Source organism: Colobus angolensis, unplaced genomic scaffold, assembly GCF_000951035.1.
Source record: "Colobus angolensis palliatus isolate OR3802 unplaced genomic scaffold, Cang.pa_1.0 Scaffold3, whole genome shotgun sequence".
NCBI classification, from domain to species: Eukaryota; Metazoa; Chordata; class Mammalia; order Primates; family Cercopithecidae; genus Colobus; species Colobus angolensis.
Genome location: NW_012116265.1, coordinates 27,308,595 through 27,320,617, shown reverse-complemented (window position 1 = coordinate 27,320,617; position 12,023 = coordinate 27,308,595). Strand labels below are relative to the sequence as shown.

At 37.2% G+C, this 12,023-nt stretch overlaps 1 protein-coding gene across 8 annotated transcripts in view; it reads left to right on the top strand.

Annotated features, from left to right (window-relative positions):
- GPHN (gephyrin) overlaps positions 1–12,023 on the top strand; it is a 734,237-nt gene that overhangs the window by 650,522 nt on the left and 71,692 nt on the right. For all 8 annotated transcript variants that reach the window (XM_011949716.1, XM_011949712.1, XM_011949717.1 and 5 more), the window contains 3 exons: positions 8,351–8,470; positions 10,043–10,101; positions 11,201–11,354. In XM_011949716.1, the coding sequence (XP_011805106.1) occupies positions 8,351–8,470; positions 10,043–10,101; positions 11,201–11,354 (333 nt within the window). The remainder of the gene's footprint in view (positions 1–8,350; positions 8,471–10,042; positions 10,102–11,200; positions 11,355–12,023) is intronic.

Sequence of the window (12,023 nt, the reverse complement as noted above, 5' to 3'; positions counted from 1 at the left end):
GAGGCATAGTCTTGCTCTGTCACTCAGGCTGGAGTGCAGTGGCACGATCTTGGCTCACTGCAAGCTCCGCCTCCTGGGTTCACGCCATTCTCCCACCTGGGCCTCCCAAGTAGCTGGGACCACAAGTGCCCACCACCACGCAGGGCTAACTTTTTGTTTTTGTGTTTTTAGTAGAGTTGGGGTTTCACCATGTTAGCCAGGATGGTCTTGATTTCTGACCTTGTGATCCACCTGCCTCAGCCTCCCAAAGTGCTGGGATTACAGGCGTGAGCCACCGCACCCGGCCATATTTATTTAAACAACATATTTCAGTTAAAACTATTGCCACACACTGGCACAAACAAGTTTGGGAACAAACTCAATTGATTCTTGGAGTGCCAGCTTACAGGTATACAACAGAAGAGTGTAACAGCTTCAAACTTTAAGTGTGCTGGGGCCATTGTTTTGTTTAAGAGGAAATAGCATCTGTCAATCCGGTGAGTTACAAAGGTTGATCGACAGAGCTCCTACCTTACTGAATGGAACTAGAAGAAAACCAAAGAACTTTTTTCCTTTCCCTTCTGCTCCCCTTTAAAGTTTCCTCTTCCTGAGATGGAATACTCAACTGCTACTACCATGCAATATATAAAAATAAAAGTGGCAGCAGGCGCGGTGGCTCACGCCTATAATCCCAGCACTTTGGGAGGCCAGGGCGGGCAGATCACCTGAGTTTGCGAGTTTAAGACCAGCCTGACCAAGATGGAGAAAGCCTGTCTCTACTGAAAATACAAAATGAGCCAGGCATGGTGGCACATAGTTGTAATCCCGGCTACTCTGGAGGCTGAGGCAGGAGAATTGCTTGAACCCGGGAGGCAGAGGTTGCAGTGAGCCGAAATCTCACCACTGCACTCCAGCCTGGGCAACAAGAGCAAAACTCCGTCTCAAAAAAATAAAAATAAAAATAAATAAAAGTAGCAAGAAATAAATAAATAATAATTTTTGAAATAAAGGCAGCAGTTTGGCAAACACTATGTTCCATGCCTTTCTTCTTTGGCTTAGCATAGACTAACAGTAGAAATGAGTCGAGATATATAGGAGAAGGATAGTACCAATGGTGTTAACCCTAGCTTCCTCATTTTAGCATCCAAAAATTGAGGAGATTCACATACAGCTCTCTGAAGCTGAGTTGGCACTATAGTGATATATATTCTTGTCCATGCTGCACCAAGCTGGATTATTACCATGACCATTTTTCTGACAAAAAGAACAGCTAGGCTTGATTCTTTTTTATAAATAACTTGTCTTATTTTGTTTGTTTGTTTGTTTGCTTGGGTTTTTTGTGGGGGAGGGAGGTTGTTCTTGGTTTTTGCTTTCTGGGTTTTTTCTTGAGACAGAGTCTTGCTCTGTTGCCCAGCATGATCTCAGCTCACTGCAACCTTCACCCCAGTATGGACTCTGTGTGGGGGCTCCAACCTCACTGGGTTCTCTCTTCTGATCCATTGGTCAATGTGTCTGTTTTGCTGTCCAAACCTTGCTATTTCAGTTACTATAGCTTTGTAGTATATTTTGATTTCTGACAGTGTGAAGCCTCCAGTTTTCTTCTTTTTATTCAGGATAGCTTTGGCTATTTGGGGTCTCTTGTGGTTTCATACAAATTGTAGGGTTTTCTATTTCTGTGAAGAATGTCACCTGGCATTTATACAGGAATTGCAATGAATCTGTAGATTGCGTTTTTGGTTGTATGGTCATTTTCACAATATTAATTCTTCCAACCCAACGATGGGATGTTGTTTCTTTCTCTCTTTTTTTGTGGCTTCTTCAATCTTTTTCATCAGTATTTTATAGTTTTCCTTATAGAGAATTTTTAACCTCCTTGGCTAAATCTATTCCTAGATTTTTTTGTAGTTATTATACATGGGATTGCTCTCTCATTTTCTTTCTCTGCTAGTTTGTTCTTGGTGTATAGAAATGCTACTCATTTTTGTATGTTGATTTTGTATCCTGCAGCTGTACTATATTTATCAGTTTTAAGTGTTTTTGGTGGAGCTTTTAGGATTTTCTATATATAAGATCATGTTATCTGCAAACAGGTACAATCTGACTTCCTCTTTTCCCCTTTGGATACCCTTTATTTCTTTCTCTTGCCTAAATGTTCTGGCTGGGACTTCCAGTACTGTGTTGAATAAAAGTGTTGAAAGTGGGCATCCTTGTCTTGGTGTAGATCTCAGAGGAAAAGCTTTCAAATCTTCCCCATTCAGTATGATGTTGGCTGTGGGTTTGTCATCTAGGGCCTTAACTGTGTACACTCATTCTTTCTATACCTAAGTTGTTGAGAGTTTTAATCATGAAAGTTTGTTGAATTTTATCAAATGTTTTCCTAAGTCTGTTGAGATGATCATATGGTTTTGGTCCTTCATCCTGTTGGTGTGATGTATCATGTTTATTGACTGGCATATGTTGAGCCACCCTTGCATCCCCAGGGTAAATCCCACTTGATCATGGTAAATGATCTTTTTAATGTGCTACTGGATTCAGTTGCAAGTGTTTTATTAAGCATTTTTGCATCAAGGATATTGGCCTATCGTTTTCCTTTTTTGTGTTGTGTCCCTTTCTGGTTTGAGTATCAGAATAATGCTGACCTCATAGATTGAGTTTGGAAGAATTCCTTCCTCTTCAGTTTTCCAGAAGAGTTTGAGAAGAATTAGTATGAGTTCTTCTTTAAATGTTTGATAGGATTAAGCAGTGAAGTCATCAGATCTTGGGCTTTTCTTCAATGGGAGACTTTATTACAGATTCAGTCTCATTACTCATGATTGATCTGTTCAGGTTTTCTATTTCTTCTTGGCTCAAGCTTGGTAGATTGTATGTATTGAGGAATTTACCCATTTCTACTAGGTTTTCTAATTTTTTGGCATGTAGTTCTTCCTAGTAGTCTCTAATGACCCTTTGTATTTCTGTAGTATCAGTTGTAATGCCTCCTTTTTCATTTCTGATTTTGTTTATTTGTGTCTTTTTTTATTAGTCTACCTAATGCTTTGTCAATTTTGTTTATATTTTCATAAAGTCAACTTTAATTTTATTTATCTTTTATGGTTTTTTAGTCTCAATTTCATTTGTTTCTCTGATCTTTATTATTTCTTTCCTTCTTCTGATTTTGGATCTGGTTTGTTCTTGCTTTTCTAATTCCTTGAGATATATTAATATGTTGTTTCATTGAAATCTTTCTACCATGTTGGTGTAGGTGTTTATTGCTATAAACTTCCCCCTTAATGCTGTTTTTGCTGTATCCCATAGGTTTTTGTCTGCTGTGTTTCTATTTTTGTTTGTTTTGGGAAATCTATGTATCTCTTAATATATTTATTGATCCATTGGTTGCTCAGGAGCATGTTGTATAATTTCTACATGTTTGTACAATTTTGAATGTTCCTCTTGTATTGATTTATACTTTTAGTCCATTGTGGTTGGAAAAAAATTTGATATAATTTTAGTTCCTTTAAATTTGTTGAGACTTGTTTTGTAGCCTAATATGGTCTATCTGGAGAATGTTCCGTGTGCTAGTGAAAAAGAAAATGTGTATTATACAGCTCTTGAATGAAATGTACTATAAATACCTGTTACGTCTATTTGGTCTAAAATGCAGTTTAAATCCAGCATTTCTATGTTGATTTTCTATCTGTATGACTTGTCCAATGCTGCGAGTAGGGTGTCAAACTCCCCAAATATTGTATTGGAATCTGTCTCTCCTTTTAGATAAATAATACCTGCTTTATAGTGGGTGATCCCATGTTCAATGCATATATGTTTATGATTGTTGTATCCTTATGGTAAATTGATCCCTTTATAATTATAGAATGACTTCTCTTGTATTTCTTTTTACAGTTTCTGACTTAAAGTCTGTTTTATCTAGTATAAATGTAACTACTCTTACCTGATTTTGGTTTCCATTTGCATCAAATATCTTGATTGATTTCTTCACTTTCAGTCTATATGTATCTGTATAGGTGAAGTGAGTCTCATGTAGGCAGCAAATAGTTGTGGTTTTTTTTTAATCCATTCAGCTTCTCTGTATCTTTCAACTAGGGAATTTAATCTATTTACATTTAAGGTTATTACTGATAGATGAGGACTCCTGTCGTTTTATTGTTTTCTGGGTTTGCTTACCCCTTGCTTCTTCCTTCTCTTATTGTTTATCATTGCAGTTGGGTTGTTTTCTATATTGATACTCTTTTATTCTTTTCTCTTTCTCCTTTGTTAATCTGCTGTACCAGTGAGTTTTATGCTTGTGTGTGTTTTTATGATAGTGATTATTGTCTTTTTGCTTCCAGATATATTACTGCCTTGAGAATTTATTGTAAGACCAGTGTAGTAGTAATGAATTCTCTCCATTTTTGCTTGTCTGGGAAAGACTTTATTTCTCCCTCATTTCCAAAGGATAGCTTTGCTGCATATAGTATTCAGAGTTAGAAATTTTTTTATTTCAGCACTTTGAAGATATTATCTCCTTTCTTCCTGGCCTGTAAGTTTTCTGCAGAGAAATCTACTGTTAGTCTAATGTGGATTTCATTATATATGACTTGATTTGGAGACCTTTGGACTTCCTGGACTGGATATCCATACCTTTCCCCAGACTTGGGAAGTTTTCAGCGATTATTTTATTAAATAAGTTTCTTATGCCTTTTCCTTTCTTTTTTTCTGAAACTCCAATAATATGAATATTTGTTCTTGTATGGCGTTCCATAAGTCTTACAAGCTTTCTTAACTCTTTTTCATTCTTCTCTTTCTCTCTCTCTCTCTCTCGCTGGGTATTTCAAATGACCTACCTTCAAGTTCAAAGATTCTTTCTTCTGCTTTATTAAAACTGCTATTGAAGCACTCTATTGTAATTTTTTATTTCATTATTTGAATTATTCAGCTACAGGATCTCTGTTTGGTTCTTTTTTGATTTCTATATCTTCGTTGAATTTCTTGTTCTTATGAATTGTTTTGCTGATTTTGTTGAATTATAACTAGGTGTTTTTTTGGTATCTAATTGAGTTTCCTTAAGATCATTATTTTGCAGTTTCTTTTCCAGGAGTTCACTGATTCCCTTTTCATTGGAGTCTGTTACTAGAGATGTATTCCTTTAGTGGTGTCGTATTTCCTTGCTTTTTTGTGTTTCTTGTGGCCCCATGTTGATCTGTGTGCCTGGTGGAACTATTGCTTCTTTCAGACTTTCTAGGGTGGTTTTGTAGAGAAGCCTATAGTTGGCCTTTAGTGTGTTGGTTGCAAAGGGCATGGTGACTTTCTGGACAGGTGCAATGGTGTAGTCTCCATGCAGCTTTTTCAGTTGCATTCAATGTCAGCAATAACTGTGAGTACTTCAGTGGCCTAATCCATAGAAGTTTGTGTCAGTGGTAGTAGTGTCATAGGCTGTTACTATCCTTGGTGTGGGTTTTTGGAGTCCTCCTCTTCTTGTTTTCCACACAATAGGGAGAATCAGCTAAAGGGATCCCTCTTGGCGTTAGGTCTGCAATGCCCTCCAAGCAGCTACAGTAGCACTAGGCTCAAAAATGGTGCTTGGAGTGACTGTGGAGCCAGGATCCAAGGCTCAGGGTCTTGTGAATCCGTTGTGGCACCTGGTTCTCGGGGTTCAGGTTCATTCTCTGTGGCAGAGTTGGGTGTAGGTTATCCAAAGAACCAAGATTTATGACTCTGAGGCACCCCCTAGCAGCTTGGACCCAGGTGCTCTGGTTGTACCTGTGATTTTATACCTAATGGGTAGGGTGTAGTACTGACCAAACTCCAAAGAAAAAGGTTTTAGCCAGGGGAGCAGGGTATGGCCGCAGCTTAGGAACCAGAGCCAGTAGGGCTCAGCAGCAGCTCGGGTCACAGTGGATAAGGTACTGTGTAGTAGTGACTCTAGACCCCTGGATGGCGGGGCTACACAGATCCTTGCCTCAGACTCTGAGGCCAGGTGCAGCAGCAGCAGATACCTTAGAATGGCAGAGCACAGCTATGGTTTGATCACCAGGGGGACAAGGATCAACACAGAAATGACTCAACTCCCCAGAGAGAGAGGTATCTCAGCAGCTCAGACTCTAAGGGGCTATTGTCTAGCTCCAGAGAAGCAGAGTACTAGAGTTATTTGACCTGTAGGTCAGGGTATCTTGGCTCGATCAGCACTGTTTCCCTAGGATATGAGCGACTACATCAGCTCAGCCTGGGATGCATAGGTGCTCAGCTTGGCAAAGTGTCATACAAAGCCACATACTTTCTAAGCCTTGCTGTAACAGCAATATGTCTGGAAAAAGGATGATTAAAGATTAGAAACTATCTCCAATGTCTAGATGGAGTTAAGGGAAACCAACAAAGGAATCTGCAGCACCCAGGAGCTAGCAACCATGAGATTTCCTTACCACCTCTTAGTCTGAAGGAGCAAAGAAAGATGACGGTACCTGAACCTGGGAAGATTCATAGCTATGGGAGAGGATTGCCCAACAGCAGCTGTTGCCCTCAGTAGTAGAGATGCCCTAACTATCACCAAACTGCAACCCAGGAGGAAAAGAGCAAGGGGAATGAAAACTCTACTTTTCTGTCTCCCTCCTACCTTCTAATCTCTTACTGACCCCTCCCTTTGGCTGAGTCTCACCAGATGCCAAAGTGATGGGAACCTGTTTAAAATAGTCCGTAGAGGTCAGCTTCTGGACCACAGCACAGAGTAGAGAATGATGATGTGATCTGGAGAGGCAAACAGAAAATGAAACAAATCTTTGTCTTTGTAAGGCTTATATTCTAGAATATATAATGTATTTAACATTGTACCTAGCATAGATTGTGGGTTCAATAAATATTAGTTATTGGTAGTATTGCTTGCAGTAATAATATTATGGAGAGAAGAATTTTAAGACTTTTCTAATAAATTTCCTGTTTTACTTTGATTATACTTTCAGTAGTAGGGTATTTTTTTTTCTTAACCATTCCCTAAGGGGTGTGTGTGTATATGTGTGGTTTATGTTACTTTATCTTATTTTGGTTGTTAAAATAACAACAACGACAAAACATACACACACACATAACATTAAATATACCATCTTGACAGTTTTTAAGCTTATAGTTCAGTAGTGGTAAATATATTCACAATGTAGGGACTTAAGATTTTAAATAGAGTTATGAGTCACTTAACGAAGATATGTTCTGAGAAATATGTTGTTGGGCAATTTTCTTGTTCAACCATCATAGAGTGTACTTACACAAACCTGGATGGTTTAGCCCACTACACACCTAGTCTACGTGGTATAACCTATTGCTCCTAGGCTACATACCTGCACAGCATATTACTGTACTGAATACTGTATGCAATTATAATGGTAAGTATTTGTTTATCAAAACAAAAAGTATAGTAAAAAATATGGTAATCTTATGGGACCACCATCATATATGCAGTCCAACATTAAGCAAACTATCCTTATGCAGCACATGACTATACTTATGAGGCAGACATCTTTAGAAAGTAATCTTTTGGCAGGGGGGGATTAATATTGTCTCATGATTTTTTCTTAGGGGGAATTTGAAGCATTCCTTTTCCAAACTTCAGTCTAAATCATTGCCCCTGACAAGTGACTTTCAGATCACTTGTCTATCCGATCAAATCTTATCAGATGAATCTTACAGAAAAATGCTTTTCCCCATGTTGTAAGAAGTTAGCAGGGAAGGTTCTATCTCTTATACCATCAATATGAGAGCACAGACAATGAAAATCTTGTTTTTCATTTTCAAAAGTAATGTTTAACCTAGGTCATTACAGACACTGGAATCGTTTTTAAAGATTTGGTTATATTTGCTTAATTTCTATTATTAATTGATAGGTGAGAATATGTTTTAGAATATTTTCAAAGGCAGTACTTCAAATATTTCTGGCTTGCCTTTATTTAACCAAAAAGTTTAGTTAATAAAGTACTACATTTCTCAAACATCAGAACTTCAGTAATTTGCGAAGGTGATTTTTTTGTAATTGTTATTCATAATGTATGTCCTAGCAATTTTTTTACTTGCAGACTCTCAAATCACTTTACATATATTAGGAAAATGTACATTATTTGAGAGGCAAAAGTGGCAAATGTAAATGGCAGTTCTTCAAAAGTAAAGCAGAGCACCAAGAAAGACACCTAATAGTTATTACCTTAAAGTACATATAAAATCAGCTTAAAATGAACCTAAAGCCTCTTTAGTGTGAGTGCACCTGTTTGTGGGTAACTTTTATTACATAGCCCAAAATGAATAAGACTGTAAGACTTTTTTTATTTTTTTAATATTAAAAAAATTAACATCCTCTGCAGACTTTTCCTTTACAGCAGCAAAGTACATCAACTGTCTTTTTCATGTTTATTTCCAGCCAACTCAGACAGTAATGCCAGGACAAGTCATGCGGGTTACAACAGGTGCTCCAATACCCTGCGGTGCTGATGCAGTAGTACAAGTGGAAGATACTGAACTTATCAGGGAATCAGATGATGTACGTCATCACCAACTCTTACTGCGCTGTTGTTCCTATGGCAGTATTATGTCACAACCATTTTCTGCAATGTTTGTGAGATTAACCCAGTTTTTTGGGTTGTTTTGTTTTGTTTTTGCTTATGGTGGTATCTTATATTGTCGTATATGAGTCTCCAGTAAATAAGAAATTTCCTTAAGCTTGAAAATCTGTTGTTACAGGAGGGGTTTCTGTGATCATTTCTGTTATAGCAGAATTTGAACCATATTTGACCCAAGCAGTTTCACATGCAAACAAGGAAAGAAAGTACCTCAAGAAAGAAAAGCAGAGATATTAATGGTTGAGATACCTTCCAGAGCAGAGATATTAATGGTTGAGATACCTTCCAGAGCAGAGATATTAATGGTTGACATACCTTCCAGCTGAAAAATTTGCCGCTCAGACTAGCTTCTGATAAAATGTCAAGGAGTTCATGAAATCAGAATTCACTAGAGAAGCATTTAACAAAGAGCACTTGGGCAAGTTATTGAATATTACACTAAGCCAAGCACTTGAACCAAATGACCCTTTCACCTCTGGTTTTCTGTAAGTCCGGAAAAAGTTGTGCCACCAAATGACAACCTGCAAGTATTAAGTGTATGTCAGTTCTCCCTCCATTGCCTCAAGTAAAAGATGTTGGAATCTAAGCAAGCCTTTATCTCACTGAAAAGAGTGGCAGGTTATTGAAACCAGAGTATAAGCCAGTAATAAAAGTAGAATAGATTCAACTGAGATTTTAATAATCAGCTATGTTTCTTGTTTTGTGAAGAAAGTAAAGATATATTGTAAAGCTGAGGTTGAAAATAAACATATATTCTCCCAAGCTGAGTAGATAGTAAAATTGGCCATGCCAAGAGACAGACACTTTCCTTGATCTGAAGATTTTCTTTCTAATCACCTTTCCATATGTAAGGTTTATAAAATTCAACTCTTGGCAAACAGGTCACATGGCTTGCTGTTAAAACTGCCTACGCAGATTTATTGGCATCAGGGAAGCCAGCAGAGCACTGAATTCCAGAACACATGCATCCACAGACTCTGCCGGATGACAAGACACAGTTCCAATGTCACAATATTATTCACAGCCCATAAATGTAAAATTGATTATTGCAATTAATGTACAGAAATCTACTACCAGGCAAACTATAAGTTCTTTACTGAAATTTCTGTAAGTATTTTGTAACCTTGGCATGGTATTGATCCCATGATTCATGGGAAAAGAAGAAAGCTATTACCTCCATGCACATTCACTTTATTAGGGTAGCTATATATATATATATATGTATATGTATATAAAAATTTATAATGTATTATAAACAAGATTTAATATTTGAATTGGTACATTTTAATTTTTTTATTTATTGCCACCAAACCTTCTAATTTTTCAGGAACCTGTGTTAGAAATTCAGTGTTTTCAAATGGTGTAGCAAATAATTGTCTTTTTCTCTATATTTGTATATATCCTGGGCCTATCTGATGGTAAAAGTATCAGAGTAGCTGAATTCTACTGCTCAGAAATTCTGTTTGAAATTACATGACCTGCTCTTATTATAGGGCACTGAAGAACTTGAAGTGCGAATTTTGGTGCAAGCTCGGCCAGGCCAAGATATCAGGTAACTTCAAAACACATAGAATATATAACCTACTTTTGTTTCTACATGATCATTTACTCAGGAAACCCTGGCTGCTATAAATCTGCAGCCGTGTCAATTAGCCATTAATTTTCAGGGCTTTAACAAAAAGCAAAATGAATTTTATGAATTCTGTATCATATATCTGCCCTGCCTACTTTCTAATGAAGATAGTAAAGGCAAGTTAGTGAAAAGCAAGATGAGAAAGAGGTAAAGTCATGAGCCTACATATTCTACAGTTAATTTTACTCCTAGATAATCCAGAATTACCCAATCCCATTCCTAAATGTGGAATTTGGTATTAACTCAGATAATACCAGAATTGGGTATTTACACAGTTAACTGATACCATATGCTCTAGTGACTACCAATAATAATGGAATAATCTGCTCCCCCTTATATGCAAAGAGGAAGCTATTTGCTATAATAAATAGTGCATATACCTTAAATTACTTTTCTTACAATGAAATATGTTTACCCTGATTCCATTAATACTAATTTGCTGAACATCCCTTTGTAACGAAGCTACACTTCTCCCATCCCTATGGCAGCACACCAAGGTGAATATACCTCGGTAGCCACAGATCAGGACCAACCTAAGTGGTCCAAATGGAAATTATCTCTATAACTGTAACCTCATTAGCATTAATCTCCTTGCCACAAAGCTAGCCAGCTGTGGACCTCTTATCATTAATGCCACTAGATATTTTCATACAAATTCTTGCCTTATCAAAGAAAGTTTACAATTGGTATTTTTACTGTAATGTAACACAAAACAATTTGTAAAGTAATTTTCTTCACAGGTACTCAGGAAAAAAAATTTTCAAATATGAAGTAACATATTTTTCTTTAGCAGTAATATATTCAAATCCTATTTCTGTTTTCTGTTGTGTGATTTAATTTTTAAAATTAAAAAAGCATAGGATTTTTAGAATCCCTTCATTTCATTATTTTCCTACTACTTTATTTCTTAACTTTTTTATCCTCTTGAATGTCCTTTTTTTTGACACTAAAGTTTCCCTCTGAGTTGAGAAAATGTTGTTCTTAATCACACTGCTTATGGTTCTGCTTTGACTTTCAGACCCATCGGCCATGACATTAAAAGAGGGGAATGTGTTTTGGCCAAAGGAACCCACATGGGCCCCTCAGAGATTGGTCTTCTGGCAACTGTAGGTGTCACAGAGGTTGAAGTTAATAAGTTTCCAGTGGTTGCAGTCATGTCAACAGGGAATGAGGTATTAAAAATAAAAATGGAGGGAGTGGGGAGCAGGCCTGTAAGATAAAGGTATTTCTGACATCTGTGTTGTAAATAGAATGTTGCAGATTATAGATCATACCAGTGGGTCCACATTCTTATAACAGGGAAACGATAAATTGGCCTAAGGATAGTTTCAAGTTCAGAATATGAGAACAAAGAAGAACTAGTAAAAATTATGTATTATGAAATGTTCTCTTCTATTAGAATGAAATATAACCAATGGCGTTTCCACAAAGTCAGTACACATAAGCAAAGAAGTTTAGCTGCTAGCTATAGATATTAAACTCTGCAAACTCAGTACTTTTTCTGTTTAGACAATGAATTGTGCCCAGCCTACTGCTGAAATGATGGGCCGCTTCTGTGTGGAAAGTATCAATGAATCAGGACATCATGGCTAGTATTTCTTACGAAAAGTTCCATTTGATCTTTAATCACCAAGAGGAATTTGATAATCCGGGTTTTTTTTTTTCTCTCTCCTTAAAGATAGCATCTCTAGTTGCATGATATTTAGAATGGGCCAAAACATCATTTCATTCCTGATTTAGAAAAGAGAATTTAGGGGGGGGCGGAGCAAGATGGCCGAATAGGAACAGCTCCAGTCTCCAACTCCCAGCGCGAAGGACACAGAAGACCGGTGATTTCTGCA